At 41.2% G+C, this 19,753-nt stretch overlaps 1 protein-coding gene across 1 annotated transcript in view; it reads right to left on the bottom strand.

The window, feature by feature from the left end:
* egfr (epidermal growth factor receptor) overlaps positions 1 to 19,753 on the bottom strand; it is a 149,882-nt gene that overhangs the window by 32,576 nt on the left and 97,553 nt on the right. Inside the window, exons 3-9 of the mRNA XM_002939914.5 lie at positions 18,728 to 18,914; positions 4,593 to 4,727; positions 4,365 to 4,433; positions 3,719 to 3,837; positions 2,327 to 2,468; positions 1,250 to 1,366; positions 8 to 140 (exon numbers count right to left, since the gene is read on the bottom strand). Of these exons, the coding sequence (XP_002939960.3) occupies positions 8 to 140; positions 1,250 to 1,366; positions 2,327 to 2,468; positions 3,719 to 3,837; positions 4,365 to 4,433; positions 4,593 to 4,727; positions 18,728 to 18,914 (902 nt within the window). The remainder of the gene's footprint in view (positions 1 to 7; positions 141 to 1,249; positions 1,367 to 2,326; positions 2,469 to 3,718; positions 3,838 to 4,364; positions 4,434 to 4,592; positions 4,728 to 18,727; positions 18,915 to 19,753) is intronic.

Here is a 19,753-nt window from a genome sequence, read left to right as displayed (position 1 = left end):
AACATACCCATATCCTGCCACATGTAAAATGGCTACATCTCCATTTACTTTGGTACAGTTCTGGAATAAATCTATATTTGAGGCGTTTACTGACAAGACACTTTTCAGCTTTCCCATGTTGATTCCATCACAAACCTTATCTGGAATAAAAGTTAAATAAAATATTTTATAGAAACATGCAGTGGCGTAACTTGGTCATGCTGTGCCCCCCTACAAACAAATCTAAGGGGGCTCGGCACAACACCCCCGTCCCAGCCCGTTTTAAAAAAAAAGGATGGGAGGGGGATGGGGGAGGAGGGACAGCAACACAGAAGACCCTGCGGTCTGGGCCCCCCATCCCCTGGCTGTATAGCTACTTTAGCCACTGGAAACATGTACTAATTTGCTCTGGCTCTTCAAATATCAAGGCAGGCAACTATATATAAATCATTACTATAAATATACATAGCTTTACACTTAATAACCTTTCCAGGTTCAACGTGGCAAGCCTCATGTACACTATATGTATAAATGTAAATAAGCAGAGGCAGAATTTACAAAAATAACATGAAGTTCAAAGCAGAACACATTAGCAGTGCTTTAAGGGCTGCAAGACTCAACCCTTTAGTGCATGGAGTTGTTAGCATTTCTGCAGTTGTGCCCAGACCTTTAATAAATGAGGCTCAATGTTGTGGAGATGTCTAGCGCATACCATAAATTAGAAATTGTTGTTGACTTTATAGGGGTAAAACCACAAAGATAACATGCCCTTACAGCAGTAAGGCTTAGGCACACAGGTAATATTCCCCAGTGTCATTTAGCCAGCAGAAAAGTGCCCAAACACAACGTTCATATGGATGTTCCCTTAAAGCATATTAAAGGCTGAGGTGGTTTGGGCACATCTCAGATGACTGAAAAACGCCACCAGAGAATATGCGTTGGGTGCCTTAAACCTAAGTCTCACTGTCAATTTAAAGCCATAGCATGTTATGCAAACTGAAAACAATTCAGTAATGCCATTCCTAGTACCCAATATCCTGGGGATGGAACCACTGCAGCCCAAAACTACTGACTGAATCTTCACTGAGCACTACATGTCTCATTGAAAATAATGTCTCTGTGTAAAGTCCGAGCTGTATTTTTCGGCGGCTTCACACTGATTTCTTTAAAAAATTTATCGCTACTTAAAATCTCAGTAAAGCTGAAAATTACACATTAACACTTACTATAAGGTAAAGTTGCCAAACAGATGAAATTCTATTGTATTTACCTTTATTACATGACCCATCACACTTTTTACATATTCGGATACCATTCTCCTCTACTTCTTGGGAATCTGAGTTGCAAGTTCGAACACATGATCCATGATCTGTCACAACATAGTTATCTGTAATATAAAGCAAAATACATATATTGTTTATGAAAATGAGACACAAGTTATACTATACTCATTATTTCTTTGTACACTGTTGGCTGATGGGTATATACAAATTATTATGGGTATACAGTATATAGAGTAACTAGTTGATCCAATGTATAGTAGAGGAAGGTTGTATTGTGACAATAAAGCACAAGTAGATGAGGATTTCCCCTTTTTAAAATGTTTCCTTTTGCTCTGGAGATGAGTATACAGTATCTGCCCTCCAATGAGTATTCAAGACTTTGAAAATCACATTTTCATCATGTTATTAGTTTTAGCAGCTCTCATAATTTTCCTTTTAGAAACCACCACAATTACAAATAGCAGTTGATGGATCCTCACCATTATATTTTCCATTTTCTTCTGTCCCAATTATGCCCCTTATTGATATTCTGATGCAAAACACCAAACCCCCTACTTAATTTTATATTAACCTTACTGACACATTCAACTAAATACTAAAATAGACTAAAACAGATTTGTCCTCTGCTACTGTGCTCCTGTGCCACTGAATATTAACCCTTTTCGTGTTTCTTTATAGTTTGGCTAACCATTTGTTTTATCCTTTGAATTAAATTTTTTTCTACAGACAATGCAAACATTTTCCCTAAAAATTAAATGACTGTTGAGTTTGTTACTTCTTTTATAGGCAGCAATGTTTATCATAATGTGTATTTCGTTGTATTTACTGACTATGCTGATTGCTGTAATTCATAAGAGCCAAGGATATAGAGAGCTGTTACATTCTGGGCAACCATTCAGTGTGCTCACTGTCAGGAGAAGAGTTAGTCCAAATTTTCGCCATACATCAGTTATACCAAGACTAATATATTGTTGCAATGGCTTATAAATCATTTTACAGGCTAAACATCAATATCATTTGGGAAACTATTTTACTTCATCAAGTAACAAGTACCCTTTACTTACGTGGGCACTTTTTCACACATGAAGCTCCAAAACTGTACTTTCCATCAGGATTTAGATCCATTTGGTATGTTGCAGGATTATATATCTGCAGCTGAGGGCAGCCTTCTTTGCATGTCTCACCATCTCGAAACTTACGGCAAGCCTTAAAATACACAAAACAAAGACTAATGATTCTTGATATAACTTATATGACCACTTAAAAATGCTCTTCTTTGGGATAATGGACAAGTGCCCTAAAGCACAACTCCTTTGTGAGAAGGGTGATTATATCACCAAAGATACCTCACTCACTTGTTGCATGGAACACATGCACAAGCACATGTACATCACACAGGACCTATGCTTTACGCGTTTCGTGGCATCCCGCCACTTCATCAGAAGAATCAATGGTCCTTAAAGGGGAGGAGATAAATATACCCCACTAACCACAGTAATTACTACCAGATGAAATTAACTCTTACCTCCCACACATATAAAATTAGAAAAATCACACAATAAAGCATAAAATCAAAATTATACAAAATAATATAACCAAAATAGACAGAAAATTATAATTGAAGAACCACTAGAATATGTAGAAAAGGGGGGAAAAAAGTCTGGCTACAGTGACTGGGTAATTAAATATACTTAAAAATGAGTGTCTATATCCAGTCATGAATTTCATTGCCAACTGAAATTAATCACTGTGTGTAGGCACTCATTTCTGGGGATATTTACCTTTTTACCCTAGCAACCAAGTAGTGGTTTTAATATGAGAGCAGAAGATAAAAAGAATAGGTACTGAATTACAATACTAACAATTAAAAAAAAAGCAATACATTTGTAGCCACAAACAGCAATATACTGTTGCCTGTCAGAGTCAAGCTGAAAAGGGGTAGAAGAGGAAGGCAAATTATTAAAAAACTCTAAAAAAATGAAGCTTAATTGAAAATTAGCTAAGATGACATTCTACAGGCTACTAAATGTTAACTTAAAGGTGAATTACAAAGTGGCATAATTATTCAGCTCCAGTTCCTCCTGCAAAAAAATCTTCAGATGGGCCAGGTGATTACTACAACCACTACCCGCCCTCCCATTCACGCCTACTCACTCGCTAGCGTGCTTCGCTCCCCACCTGCTCGCTCTCAGGTAGAAGAATGGCCAAGGAGGGGGGATTAATACAGTTAAAGAGAAAGCAGACCCCACAGTTCGGGTTCCCCTGTCTCCTGCCTGCCCATGAGGTCTGCTTTGTCTATGGTTACTGTACTGGAATTTCCCCTTTAAACCCAAAGATTCACCACCTTAATATGCAAAGGTACATCTCTTTTAAGGAGAAGAAACAGGAGCTCTTCACTGCATGCAGTATCTACCCATGTAGGACTAAGAAAAATTGAGCAAAGCCATAAATCTTACCAAGCAGTTATTTTCCCTTGGCCCTGTACAGCCAGAAGCACATTGGCTGTGGCAGCAATCACTTGGCAGTGGACCTCTGCAACGACCGGAACACTGCTGGGCACAGGTGAGCTTTGTTACTGAAATAAAGGTTCAGATAAAGTTTATTTCACAATATAACAGAAGACAGAAGATTACATTTACAACATAACCTAGCCAGAAGGTTTAAATAGGATTTGGTAAGGTCAGACTCTAGCTCTTCTGAAGAGCTAGTTTTGGTGACATAAAATCCCAATTAAATCTATGTTAATTTCAGGTTGTCACAAAATTAAATGTAGAAAAATGCAAAAGGGTGAATACTGAGAAGAACTGCTTGTTGCAGGACAAATCAGGTGATCCTAACATTTGACTTTTTCCAATAATTGAATCACCATGTATGCCAGTGAAATACTATGAGCCCACAGCCAGCTGCTGTAACTACTGTATATAGTCCTTGACCAAGAGGATTTTCCATCAGGCATAACTGATATCAGAATGAGACAATGATTAGGAAGGTGACCATTTGAGCCTCTATGTGCCGTACCTTGTGCTCCATACTCATTAATAATCTCTGTAATCCAGAAAATGTGTATCATAAGTATTTTCAATAACAGGTTGATGAACTTACATTTCTGACAGTTTCCTTGTCCAGGTCCCCAGCACGATCCATTGCAGCTTTCTGCATCACATTTAGGACCTGGTGTTTAAACATTTACAATGATGTGTTACTAACATATTAGTTCAGATCTCATGGATGTCTTGACACTTACAGAAGAGCAGAATTGTTGCAGAACAGGAAAAAAAAGGTTGAATGCTTTTGGGAAACACAGGGAAGTTATTGCATCCAGATACCTACACTGGGGAGAAAAGCTTTTATCCACAGATATTTTATTGATGGGATTGTCTGTATGCACAATATCATTCCACTGGATGGTATTCAAGTAGCAAAGTTTCCGATTTTTTGAAATAAGGACTCCGCCATTAAGAATTTCTGAGTAGACAGAATACATTAATGTTACGTTACATCATCTAGGCTTCTAAATGTAAAAATAGTATATAAATGGCGTTAATAATCAAGGTTTTATAGGCGAAAAGGATTGTAGTGTCATTAACAAATTCCTAAACTAACATGTTTCTAAAACTAAACTTATTACAGCATCCCCTGTGTGGCAGTGTAAGATGTAAGACATATACTTGAATGCTATCTATGCTACAAGGACAAGGAAAGCTAGTGTAACTGGGAGTGCCAATTTGTTAGGCACCACCCGGTGACTCTAATCTTTAAGAACTTACCCTCTACTGTGAAACATGTACTGTCCAAGGGTAGTTTTTAGCAGGCCACCGCCACATTTCCCTACCAACCCAAGCATTCACTGCTACATTTCAGAACTGCCACTTGTGTGGTACGGAGGTGGCCAAGGTGCCAAGTCTGATTTTGCAGCACAAGATGACTAGGAAGTTAGGGAAACGATGGAATGGTCTACCCTGAGCCTTAGTCACATTAGCTAAGCTTTGTGTCCCCATCTGAGCACTCTGATCATTGTTCTAAATAAAAAGCTTCTTATTAAATGCTTAAGACCCAGAGGTGTATCCCACACTCTGGGGAATTGGTATAAACCAATAAAAAAAATTCACAAACCAACATACTCAGTACATCCCAAGACACAGGTTCAAGCCCCTGCACAATTACCTTATTAACACAATTATCTACAATATATGTATGTATAAAGACCTGATTTGCCCCTGGTTTTTGACACACACAAACTGTAACACACATTGGGCCTGATTCACTAAAGTGCGATAAAATTTATTGCAAGCTTTTTTGCGTTAAATTAGACGCGATAATTAGCGCGCGATTCAACATAGTATTATCGCATGCATTAAGTCGCATATCGCACAAGTTATTTTTCGCGCGACCGCATGCGCTAGTTTTAATGCATGCGTTAATTTTGGCGCTGAAAAGAATACGATCGCATGATTCACGAACACTTAGGCGCGCTAAATATCGCATTGGTCTATGCGAAAATTAACACCTACTTCAGGCAGGCGATAAATTATAGAAAAGTACAGTAAATGAGTTTTTGGCAATAAAATATGGACTTAGCAGTGTTATTTACATTACTAGGTATATTTTGGCGATTTCTTTGTCGCAACATTTTGTAGCGATTTTGTAATCTCGTGACATGTGCGACTTGCGGCCATTTTCTGTCATTGAGCCTGCTGTCACCAAACTGAAAGCATCATGCCTGGGGTTTCGGAGCTGCTTATGGGGGAGAGGCGCTATATTATTGAGTGCTTCCTGCACTCAGGGTATGACAGGCTGCCGCTGGGACCCATAGGGGTCCATGAAAGGAAGAGGGCTATCCTGCGCGACCTAATAGACAGGTTGTGCAGGGGCTTCAACCTGGATATGGACCTCCGCCTGCTCCAGCGAATTTGGTCAGACCTGAAGAGCAGGAACTTTCAGGAGATAATTATTGTACTTTAATATGGTTTTACGCAATACGTTTCTTAAAAGATTTAGCAAGTAATTTGAACTAAAAATACAAATGTAAGAAATGTATATTCTCTCTCTCTCTCTCTCTCTCTCTATATACAGTGGTGTGAAAAACTATTTGCCCCCTTCCTGATTTCTTATTCTTTTGCATGTTTGTCACACTTAAATGTTTCTGCTCATCAAAAACCATTAACTATTAGTCAAAAATAACATAATTGAACACAAAATGCAGTTTTAAAATGAAGGTTTACGTTATTAAGGGAGAAAAAAAACTCCAAATCTACATGGCCCTGTGTGAAAAAGTTATTGCCCCCCTTGTTAAAAAATAACTTAACTGTGGTTTATCAATTTAAATTTTCAATTTCAATATCAATTTCTGTAGTCACCCCCAGACCTGATTACTGCCACACCTGTTTCAATCAAGAAATCACTTAAATAGGAGCTACCTGACACAGAGAAGTAGACCAAAAGCACCTCAAAAGCTAGACATCATGCCAAGATCCAAAGAAATTCAGGAACAAATGAGAACAAAAGTAATTGAGATCTATCAGTCTGGTAAAGGTTATAAAGCCATTTCTAAAGCTTTGGGACTCCAGCGAACCACAGTGAGAGCCATTATCCACAAATGGCAAAAACATGGAACAGTGGTGAACCTTCCCAGGAGTGGCCGGCCGACCAAAATTACCCCAAGAGCGCAGAGACAACTCATCCGAGAGGCCACAAAAGACCCCAGGACAACATCTAAAGAACTGCAGGCCTCACTTGCCTCAATTAAGGTCAGTGTTCACGACTCCACCATAAGAAAGAGACTGGGCAAAAACGGCCTGCATGGCAGATTTCCAAGGCGCAAACCACTTTTAAGCAAAAAGAACATTAAGGCTTGTCTCAATTTTGCTAAAAAACATCTCAATGATTGCCAATACCTTGTGGACCGACGAGACAAAAGTTGAACTTTTTGGAAGGTGCGTGTCCTGTTACATCTGGCGTAAAAGTAACACAGCATTTCAGAAAAAGAACATCATACCAACAGTAAAATATGGTGGTGGTAGTGTGATGGTCTGGGGTTGTTTTGCTGCTTCAGGACCTGGAAGGCTTGCTGTGATAGATGGAACCATGAATTCTATTGTCTACCAAAAAATCCTGAAGGAGAATGTCCGGCCATCTGTTAGTCAACTCAAGCTGAAGCGATCTTGGGTGCTGCAGCAGGACAATGACCCAAAACACACCAGCAAATCCACCTCTGAATGGCTGAAGAAAAACAAAATGAAGACTTTGGAGTGGCCTAGTCAAAGTCCTGACCTGAATCCTATTGAGATGTTGTGGCATGACCTTAAAAAGGCGGTTCATGCTAGAAAACCCTCAAATAAATCTGAATTACAACAATTCTGCAAAGATGAGTGGGCCAAAATTCCTCCAGAGCGCTGTAAAAGACTCGTTGCAAGTTATCGCAAACGCTTGATTGCAGTTATTGCTGCTAAGGGTGGCCCAACCAGTTATTAGGTTCAGGGGGCAATTACTTTTTCACACAGGGCCATGTAGGTTTTTTTCTCCCTAAATAATAAAAACCCTCATTTAAAAACTGCATTTTGTGTTTACTTGTGTTATCTTTGACTAATAGTTAAATGTGTTTGATGATCAGAAACATTTTGTGTGACAAACATGCAAAAGAATAACAAATCAGGAAGGGGGCAAATAGTTTTTCACACCACTGTATATATATATGTGTATATATGCATGTTTTTTCAAAAATACACAATAAAGTTCACAATAAAGAGGGAATTTTAAATATGTTGTGGCACTTTGAAAAACAAATACATATACACACACACATATATATATATATATATATATATACAGGTATAGGACCTGTTATCCAGAATGCTCGGGACCAAGGGTATTCCAGATAAGGGGTCTTTCCGTTATTTGGATCTCCATACCTTAAGTCTAATAAAAAAATCAATCAAACATTAATTAAACACAATACGATGGTTTTGCCTCCAATAATGATTATTTACATCTTAGTTGGGATCAATTGCAAGGTGCTGTTTTATTATTACAGAGAAAAGGGAATCATTTAACCATTAAATAAACCCAATAGGGCTGTTCTGCCCCCAATAAGGGGTAATTATATCTTAGTTGGAATCAAGTACAGGTACTGTTTTATTATTACAGAGAAAAAGGAAATCAGTTTTTAAATTCTGAATTACTTGATTAAAATGGAGTCTATGGGAGACGGGCTTTCCGTAATTTGGAGCTTTCTGGATAACGGTTTTCCGGATAACGGATCCCATACCTGTGTATATATATATATATATATATATAATCCACATTGAATCGGCACTCACCGCTCCAAAAGCACTCGCCGGGTGCTGACCAAAGGGTAGACAGCAGTTTTGCAGAAAGCACTCACAGCATGGATAAAGTAAAAAGTTTTCTTTATGTTTATTCAGAACATCGCATCTACGCGTTTCGATCCTCGTGGGATCGTCATCAGGATGGGGAAGGGAAGTGAGGTGCAACCATAAATACAAAATTCAACCAATAAAATCCCAACAAATTTGCATACTCAATCACAGTGTGTGTGTGTGAGTCATATCTAATTAATATATGTGTCACATGAGTTTGAAGTCTCTAGTGATAAAAGCAATTTCATTAAAAGTGTACATCATATTGCTAATGTGAATTAATCCTTTATGTCATAATACCACTAGCCTAAATAAACACAGGGGCTAGCTAAACCTAAATATAGTTAAAAGTGAAACAAAAAATATCATACCCTAAAGGGGAACATGATATATATTCAAAATGTCATAAACTCAATGGAGCTGGCTTGCTAACAGCATAGCCAATTCCAGAGAATCAGATAGATAAAGTGAATAAGTGCATAAATACAAATAAATATAAGGAGACTTAAAAAGATTAAAACCATAAGCCCTGTCCATAGCATACTAAACATCGCAGAAGGATCTCATATAGGAGGAATAATTCTCAGTAGCGCCAAACAGTATAAAGATAATCAAGGTTAGTTATAAATAATGTATAGCACTCCATCGAGAGTCAATCAGCTGAATTCATAAAAAACACGAAAGTGAGAACATTTCATTAAGGCCACGTGGGGCAATAGTGTCCAATCTCCGGATCCACCGGGCCTCCCTTTGTAAGAGTAATTTGGACCGATCTCCACCCCGTGTCGGGAGAGGAATGTGGTCAATTAAAATAGCCCTCAACATGGGCAGTGAATGTTTTTGTTGTACAAAATGTCTCGCTAGAGGGGTATCAGACTCGCCAGAGGCCAAAGCAGCACGGATCACGGACCTATGATTATTCATCCGTATCCGGAAGGATGTAACACATTTACCTATATAATATAGGCCACACGGGCACATGATGCAATAAATTACATGGTCCGATATACAGGTCAATCTATATCGGATCAAATACTTTCTTCCGGTATGGGGATGAGCAAATTTGTTGCCCGTAATTAAACATCCACATGTTATACATCCACCACATTTGAAGCATCCTGTTTTGCCGGGTTTCAGCCATGTTCCACTTGATTCAGACTTGAGATCAGTCACCATCAATATGTCCCTAAGTGAGCGACCCCGGCGATATGCGCATATTGGAGGGGGCATCTGGGTAAAAGGTAAGCCAGTATCCAATTGTAGGATAGGCCAATGTTTTTTGAGTGCCTTGTTGACATCATGACTCACCGGCGTATAGTTAGTAACAAAAACCATCTGTTCAGACTGTGTTCTGTTCGGCCGAGCCTCAAATGAGCTCCCCCGTGTTCTCTTAATCGCCTTTTCCATTTCATTATAAAGAAAGTCCGCTGTATATCCCCTTTCAATAAAACGATTACACATCTCCAAGGCTTGTTGTGAGGCAATTGCAAAATCAGTATTTATTCTAAACACTCTTAGAAACTGTGTATATGGGATTGATTTAATCACAGAAGGTGGGTGAAAGCTATGAGCATGGAGCAAAGTATTGCGATCCGTTTCTTTACGGTATAAGGTGGTACCAACACCCATAGGTGAAAAATCCTCACATCCAGGAAATCAATCATATCTTTAGCATAATTTAAGGTAAATTTAACAGGAGTAGGAAGAGCATTAAGACTGGCCACGAACGATGTTGCTCCAATGTGGTCCCCATGCCACAAAATGAAAATATCATCGATATATCTGCAATATAACAAAATCTGATCCATATAAACAGGATAAATAAACTCAGTTTCAAAAGAATTCATATATAAATTGGCATATGAGGGGGCCACATTAGAGCCCATCGCCGTGCCAGTCTTTTGCAAGTAAAATGTCCGTTCGAACCTAAAGTAGTTACAAGTCAATGCTAACCGCAATAAAGAGCACAAAAATTCAATAGGTGGGGCACCTGTATGGCTTTCAACAAGTGCTTTTCTGCAGGCAGTGATTCCCTCTTCCTGTCAGGCGATCCGCACTGCTCGCGCTAAGCCGCCAGTTCAGCGCATGCGCGATTATTCGCGTGCACCCGTGCGTATCTGCGCGCGCGCATTGACGCGGTCACGTCGGCGTGCGCACGCTTCGGCGCATTTCCGCGCGAAAACAGGCGCATCGCGTTTAAAAAGACGCCGCGGCCTTCAGTCCAGTGCGAGGTGATCGTCTTTACTGATTGACACTAAGCGGTTCCTGTTCCTGATTTCTGGTTTGACCCCTGCTTTTGCTCCCGACTTCGTCTTCCTTCTGCATTTTGATTGAACTCCCGGTTGTGACTTCGGCTTTGGACCTCGACTCCCCAAGTTTGCTGCCTGTCCTGACTTTTGGCTTGTTCATCACGTTCCTGTTTGCTACCTGTCCAGATCTACGGCCTGCCTTGTGACTTCGCTTGCTTAATCCTGTTTCCTGTCTCCTGCACCCAGCAGAGATCTGTGCCTCAGTTATTAGCACCTCTGCTATTCCTCATCTGAGCTCACCCTGTCTATATACCCAGGATCTGAGAACTCAGTGGGAAGCGTAGGGGAGTGCTTCAGTCGTCCTTCCTGCAATCCAAGCATCTGGCAGAGGTAAGCCTGACAGTATCACCTCGCCAAGGTAAAGATGGATCCGGCTGAGGAATCTGCTGCTTCCCCTTTTGATCAAATATCCCAGCAATTGGCATCACTAACTCAGGCTGTGAGAGACTTGCAAGGTAGTTATCAGCACTTACAAACCCAGGTTCAAGGGCTGAGTGATCCATCTAACCCTGTTCCACCTGCTGCACCTGCTATGTCGGCCTCTTCTTCTGCTGAATACACAGGACGTCCTTTCGAACCCAAGGTACCGCTTCCTGATAAATTTTCTGGTGACAGACGTCAGTTTCGCACTTTCATTAATAGCTGCAGACTATTATTTTCTCTTCAGCCCTATACCTTTTCTTCAGAACAAACTAAGGTGGGAGTGATGATTTCTTTGTTATCGGGGGAACCACAGACGTGGGCTCATCGGTTGTTGGAGCGTCGCAGTTCTATCCTTATTGATGCTAATACCTTCATTCATGCTATGGCTCAGCTGTATGATGACCCCCATAGAGAAGTCACTGCTGAAGCGGCTCTACGCTCTTTGACACAGGGTAAAAGGCCTGTAGAAGAATATGTGTCGGATTTCCGTCGCTATGCTGCTGATACCGAATGGAATACGCAGGCTTTAAAACATCAGTTTCGCATTGGGCTGTCAGAAACTCTGAAAGATGAATTGGCCCGTGTGGGACTTCCTCAGGGTCTTGAGGAACTTATTGACCTTTCTGTCCAGATTGACCGCCGCTTGAGGGAAAGACGTGCAGAAAGACTTCAGCCTTCTTCAGTGTCCTGGTTATCCCCAAGAACCTCTGGGAATCTTCAAGCTGCTGCCCATGCGGGTGATACTTCTGAACCCATGCAAATTGGTCTAGTGAGGTCTGCTTTATCGTCTGAGGAACGTACCCGTAGACGCCAGTTAAACTTATGTCTATATTGTGGTCAACCTGGTCACTTCCTGAAGGATTGCCCAACTCGTCCTAAGGGTAAGACTAGATGTCCTGCCATGTCTCCCTGTGTGACTTTTAGAGAACCAACATCTCTTTCATTCCCTGTTGTTTTACAGTGGCCTCAGGACTGTCTCAAAAGCACAGTGGTCATTGATTCGGGAGCCTGTGGTTGCTTTATGGATCTCGACTTCATTAAAGAACACGCGGTGCCCACCCGACCTAAGATGCAACCACTATCGTTGAGGACAGCTGACGGTTCGCCCATCACTTCTGGTCCCGTTACCCTAGAGACTTTACCTTTGGAAGTATTTTTTGACTCTAAACATATTGAAACCATTTCGTTTGATGTTGTCGCTTCTCCTTTATTTCCTATTCTTCTGGGGTTTCCTTGGCTAAGACTGCACAACCCATCAATAGATTGGAACACTGGGGACATTCATTTTGATTCTAAGACTTGTTCTTCTCATTTGTTAGAGAAATCTCATTCGATGGCAGTGGCTCCTGCAACTGACACTCAATTTGCTGTTGTTCCTAACTACCTCCATGAATTCAAAGATGTTTTTGATGAGAAAGGCGCTGACACTCTTCCCCCTCATCGGGTGTACGATTGTCCGATCGATTTATTGCCGGGGGCCGCCATTCCTTTTGGTCGCATTTATCCGTTGTCTGAACCTGAATTGATTGTGTTGAAAAAGTATATCGATGAAAATCTTGAAAAAGGCTTCATTCGTCCATCCACGTCTCCAGCTGGGGCCGGTATCTTCTTTGTTGAGAAAAAGGATCATTCGCTACGACCTTGTATCGACTACAGGCAATTAAATTTGATCACTGTGAAAAATCGTTATCCTCTTCCCTTAATTCCAGAATTGTTCCAGAACCTACGAGAGGCTAAGATTTTTTCTAAATTGGACTTACGTGGTGCATATAATTTGGTAAGAATTCGTAAGGGAGACGAATGGAAGACAGCTTTCAGGTCACGTTACGGTCATTTTGAATATCTCGTGATGCCATTTGGATTATGTAACGCACCTGCTATAGTCTATTTGGATGACATTTTGGTTTTTTCTTCTTCAATTAAAGAACATGAGATTCATATGAGAAAAGTTTTTAGCAGGTTACGGGAACATTCATTGTTTGCTAAACTTGAAAAATGTGAGTTCCACAAGACCTCTATTGAATTTCTTGGGTTTGTCATCTCAACTGATGGGATTCTCATGGACCCTAAGAAGGTGTCAGCAGTTCTGAATTGGCCAGTTCCGACTAGTCGTAAGGCGACACAGAGATTTATCGGTTTTTCTAATTTTTACAGGAGGTTTATTCGCAATTTCTCAAAGATTATTTCTCCCATCACGGACTTAACCAGTACCACTAAACGTTTTCAGTGGTCTTCCCAAGCTCAGTCTGCTTTTGACAAATTAAAGGAACTTTTTACGTCGGCTCCTATCCTCAAGCATCCTGATCCTTCATTACCATTTATTGTTGAAGTGGATGCCTCAGAGACTGCTGTGGGAGCTGTCCTTTCGCAGAGGTCCGGTTTGCAGAATTTTCTTCATCCTGTGGCTTTTTTTTCAAAAAAACTCTCCTCCTCCGAAAAGAACTATGACGTTTCTGACAGAGAACTTTTGGCCATCAAAGTAGCTTTCGAAGAATGGCGTCAATATCTAGAAGGTTCCTCCCACCCTATTCTCATCTTTTCAGATCATAGAAATCTGGAATATTTACGTACAGCCAAACGTTTAAGACCAAGACAGGCTCGCTGGGCTTTATTTTTTTCCAGATTCAATTTTCATATAACATACAGACCTGGTTCTCAAAATCATAAAGCTGACGCCCTTTCTCGTATGTTCCATGAGGAAAATGTTGAAACTCAATCTGATACCATCCTTAGACCTCAAAATTTTTTGTTATTACAAACTGATCTAGTTGCTAAGATGTTGGAACAATCCTCTTCTGTAGTTCCTTCTGATCAACTTCGGAATAAAGATGGTCTTCTATTTTTTAAGGATAGAATTTTTGTACCAGAAGCTTTGCGATTGGATGTTCTTCGATTAATTCATGATCATCCATTAGCAGGTCACATGGGGGGGCGCAAGACTGTTGATTTAGCTAAAAGATCTTTTTATTGGCCAGGAATGATCAGAGACTGTAATCAATATGTTTTGTCTTGTGAAGTTTGTGCCCGTTTTAAGGAATCACGCACCAAACATTTAGGTCTTCTTCATCCATTACCTATACCGGACAGACTTTGGGGGTCAGTTTCCTTGGACTTTATTGTTGAACTCCCTCATTCTCATGGTTTCAATACTATTTTTGTGGTTGTTGACCGGTTATCCAAGATGGCACATTTCATCCCTCTGACCAGTATTCCGTCTGCAGTAACCACTGCTGAAGTTTTCATTAGGGAGGTGGTTCGTTTACATGGGGTTCCGGACGAAATTATATCTGACCGTGGGGTACAATTCACCTCCAGATTTTGGAGAACCCTTTGTAATGCTTTAAAAATAAAACTTGCTCTCTCTACTGCATTCCATCCTGAATCCAACGGTCAAACAGAGAGAACTAACCAAACTCTTGAGCAGTATCTGCGTTGTTTTTCGTCTTTTTTACAAGACAATTGGTATGAACTTTTGCCACTAGCGGAGTTTGCATATAACAATTCTGTGCATTCTTCCATTAAACAAACTCCTTTTTATGCCAATTTTGGGTTTCATCCGCAAGTTCTTCCAAATTTTCCTAAGGAAGTTTCAGTGCCAGCGGTCCAGGATAGACTTTCTTTTATTTCTAATAATGTCCAATTAATTCAATCTGCTATGAAACAGGCTCAAAGAAATTTTAAATTTTTTGCAGATCGCAAGCGAAGAAGTGATCCTGAATTTAAGTTGGGAGATTCTGTGTGGTTATCCACTCGTCATATCAAACTCCCGTGCCCAACTAAGAAATTAGGTCAGAAATTTGTTGGCCCGTTTCCTATCACAAAACAAGTCAATGAGGTAGCCTTTAAATTGAAATTACCGTCTTCTTATAAGATTCATCCTGTGTTTCATGCTGCGTTACTAAAACCAGTGGTCAAGAATCGCTTTGTGAGGAGAAGTGCCAAGCCTCCCGATCCTGTTCCTATCGAAGGTGTTGAGGAGTTTGAAGTTCAGTCAATTTTGGATTCAAGAATAAGAAGGGGTCGGTTGCAATATCTGATCCAATGGAAGGGGTATTCTCCAGAGGAGAATTCATGGGAATCCGCATCTGATGTTCATGCTCCCTTGCTGGTAAGAAGTTTTCATAAGAAACATCCTGAAAAACCAGCATCTACTTGCGCCCGGAGGTCGCACCTCGGGGGGGGGCAATGTCAGGCGATCCGCACTGCTCGCGCTAAGCCGCCAGTTCAGCGCATGCGCGATTATTCGCGTGCACCCGTGCGTATCTGCGCGCGCGCATTGACGCGGTCACGTCGGCGTGCGCACGCTTCGGCGCATTTCCGCGCGAAAACAGGCGCATGCGCATCGCGTTTAAAAAGACGCCGCGGCCTTCAGTCCAGTGCGAGGTGATCGTCTTTACTGATTGACACTAAGCGGTTCCTGTTCCTGATTTCTGGTTTGACCCCTGCTTTTGCTCCCGACTTCGTCTTCCTTCTGCATTTTGATTGAACTCCCGGTTGTGACTTCGGCTTTGGACCTCGACTCCCCAAGTTTGCTGCCTGTCCTGACTTTTGGCTTGTTCATCACGTTCCTGTTTGCTACCTGTCCAGATCTACGGCCTGCCTTGTGACTTCGCTTGCTTAATCCTGTTTCCTGTCTCCTGCACCCAGCAGAGATCTGTGCCTCAGTTATTAGCACCTCTGCTATTCCTCATCTGAGCTCACCCTGTCTATATACCCAGGATCTGAGAACTCAGTGGGAAGCGTAGGGGAGTGCTTCAGTCGTCCTTCCTGCAATCCAAGCATCTGGCAGAGGTAAGCCTGACACTTCCAGAGGTATAATGGTGTATAGATTACAAACATCAAGGGTAACAAACAATGTATTCTCTGGAAGGGGGCCAATTTGTCTCAAGATCTCTAGTAAAGAAGCTGTATCAGCTATATATGATTTCATTCGGGTACATTGTGGCTGTAAAAACGTATCCAAAAATATAGCAACATTGGAAAATAAAGATCCTCTAGCCGATATAATAGGTCGGCCAGGGGGAGCCGATAAATTTTTATGAATTTTGGGAAGGGTGTATATAACAGGACACCTAGGGAATTTGGAGACAAGAAAGTTATAACAATCATGACTAATCCAACCTGCTGATAAAGCGAGTTCCAATTCCCTGTCAAGTTTTTGCTTAAATTTTTTTGTTGGATCCCCAGGTAATCTGTCATACACATAGGTATTGGAGAGCTGTTGTAGCAACTCCTGTCTATAATATGGCAAGTCCAATAGTACAACTGCACCGCCTTTGTCGGCGGGACGCACTATCAATTGTTTGTCATTGCGTAAAGAGCTAATCGCATCCCTCTCTGCTTTTGTCAGATTAGAAAAAAATTTTTTTGAACTCCCAAATATCTCATTAGTATCTCTCTGTACAATTTGGGAAAACGTCTTAATAGAAGTGGCGGTATTAGGGGGGTCAAAGGTACTAACGGGGCGAAATTTCTCGCACGGCAAGTCCCTGACATCTTTGAAATGATCTCTTAATTTTAATTTACGTTGGAATCTAAATAAGTCCACCTCAAAGTCAAAAGGATTGTTATTATTGACAGGCACAAAAGATAAGCCCCGTGAAAGAAGAGAAACCTCCCCTGTGGTTAGCACATGCTGACTTAAATTAAAGATTACTGTATCGGTTTTTTGGGGGGTCTGCCTCTGCGACTTGCCACCACCCCCCGCCGGGTGAATTTTCTTTTCTTATGTCGGGATCTAAAAAACGGCTCTGGCTATGAATAGCCTGTGCACCCGATTCCTGTGTAGTGCATGGTGCTATAGGGCGAGTGGGTTCTGAATCAGATGTGGGAGAGTCACCAGAGCTGTCAATCGTAAGTATATACACACATTTTCAAATACATATGCATAAATAAGTTTAAAGGGGGGAAGCAGCAGGGAGCGGCCCATAGTATGAGTCATTTGGGGGAAGGGCCACGAATGTTTTAGGGGGCCCTGGCTAACAATGTCTGTGTGTCCTTTGTATTGATGTGAGGGTTCACAGGGGGATGGGCCAGTGGGGGCGTGGGAGGGCCCAAAAAATGTTGTTGTGAGGGGCCCCGTTATTTAGGATGGTGGCCCTCTGTGTATGAATGTATATATATATATATATAATAGATTGAAATAACATCTTGCAATACTGTCTCATAGAACTCCATATCGATGTGGCGCCTCTTCTCCCTCCAGAGGCACAACCCCAGGCACACCAGGCTCCAGAGGCCCCCGAGGCCCCAGCACCCGGCCAGGCCCCAGCACCCAATGAGGCCCCAGCACCACCAGAGGCCCCAGCGGCCCCAGAGGCTGAAGAGGCCCCCGAGGCCCCAGGGTCCCCCGAGGCACCGGACACTCCACCCCTTCTTTCCTCCCCCAGTTTCCCCCCAGGCCCTTGAGTTCTCCCCCCAGGCCCCCGGACCCCAGGCACCAGGTTCTCCTGCCGACAAGGGACCATCACGCCGGTCAATGCAGGAGGACCTGGCCAACATCAAGGCCGAGCTGGCCCAGCTCCGGGGGGAAATGGCCGAGCTTCGGAGTTTTTATTTTTCTACTTTTGAACTGGTTAATGTCTAATTATTTTTCCTTCCGTGATATGGTATTCTATACTTTCATGTAGTTTCTCCTCCACTCTTACATTTATCAGTAACAGCATCAATATGCTATATGGGTTAAATTTTTGCAAATATTCTGCCAACAATTTTGTCTTTAGCCCATTTTGCTGAATAGTAAAGCTTGCGTTAATTAGTACGTAGCGTATTTTCTGGCGAGTGTGATAACTGCCAATCAAATGTTTTGTTGCCAGAATAATTGCAATATTATATTTGTTCCCGTTTAATAAAGTGCCCATAACATATTTGCCATTTATTCTGTGTCTAAAATCTCCCACTTAATTTAAGCCACTTTAGCAAACGGACCCCTAAGTATTTGGCTAAATATTCTTAAATGCCCCCCCTATTTTATTATCTCTAGCACTTCTTTTTTTTTCTTACTTATATTTTATAGTTTTTTGGGGGGTTTTTTTGCAAATAAACATTATACAGCACCTCTGTAGCACTTCTGTGCTCTCCCAGGGCAAAATGTCGCCAGTTTTATGCTGCCGATTGCTGCGTGTGCAATGTCGCAACAATTAGCGCTTGCGATAATTATCGTGCATGCGAAAAATACTGCAAAATTAGCGCGTAAAATAGCGCAAGTGTGCTAATAGTGAATAGTGCGAAAAGTCGCGAAAATTAAGACGCGATAACATTTTTACCGTGCGCTATTTATAGCGTGCACTTTAGTGAATCGGGCCCATTGTTTTTTACCATAATGTAATAATTATATAACACTATTACATGGCTTTACCTGTCAAACGTCCCATATGCAGTTCCTCCAAAGCATTAGTGGTATTCAGTGATTCATTACTCACTATAGCTAGAGCATATGTGCTTTTGTACAACATATTCCCACGAACAATTTGAAGGTTTTCAAGATGAATGGATCTAACAGAGTTGATTGCTATGAGCACATAACCTCCTACTTCTTGTATGTTCTAAAATGATAAAAGAAAAATGTCCTTAAACAGCATTTCTATAATAACAATATTCACAATATTCTTGTTCACATAAGGGGTTATTCACTGTGACACTGGCAGAAGCAAGAGCACTATGGGGTACCTTAGCTCACCCCTTATTATTCGTGAAGAGAGAACTTTTTGCCAGGCAACTAGGGGTAGGTAGAAGAGGCGTGTGCCTAGGATGCAACAGTGGGGGGTGCCAGTCACGTACCTTTTCTGCTTACTAATCCCAAGTTCCAGCTATATTTAGGTGTATATTTATTAACCCTGGAGACAAACATCACCAGTCACCTTTTGTTTTCTAATTTGGAGGTGACTGTTGTTAAGCTATTAGCATAATGTAGAGAGTAACATTCTGACACAATCTGCAATTTTCCTTAATTTTTTATTATTTTCAGCAGCTATTTGGTTGCTAGGGTCCAAATTACCTTAATAATCAGGATGAGGTATGAATGTGAGATGGGTTTATGAATAGGAAAGGGCCTGAATACAAAAATAAGCTATACAAAGTAACTATAGCCTCTCAGAGCAATAGTTTTATGGCTTCCGTGCTCAGTGACCCCCATTTGAAAGCTGGAAAGAGTTGGAAGAAGGCAAATCATTTAAAAACTATAAAAAATAAGCAATGAAGACCAATTGGAAAACCACTTAGAACTGGCCATTTTATAACATGTTGATGTTATACGGTGATGTTTGTCTCTAATGTTAATATGCCCATAATTGTGAAGGGGTAGGGTGAAGAAAAGTGAGGGAGGGGTGCCAAGGGAGGGGCACCTTGTGCTGGATAAAAAAATTCAGCCTGAAGTACAGAGTGC

Source organism: Xenopus tropicalis, chromosome 6 (genome assembly GCF_000004195.4).
Source record: "Xenopus tropicalis strain Nigerian chromosome 6, UCB_Xtro_10.0, whole genome shotgun sequence".
Taxonomy (NCBI): domain Eukaryota; kingdom Metazoa; phylum Chordata; class Amphibia; order Anura; family Pipidae; genus Xenopus; species Xenopus tropicalis.
Note: the sequence above shows the minus strand (reverse complement) of the source record. Positions and strands in the feature narration are given on the sequence as shown.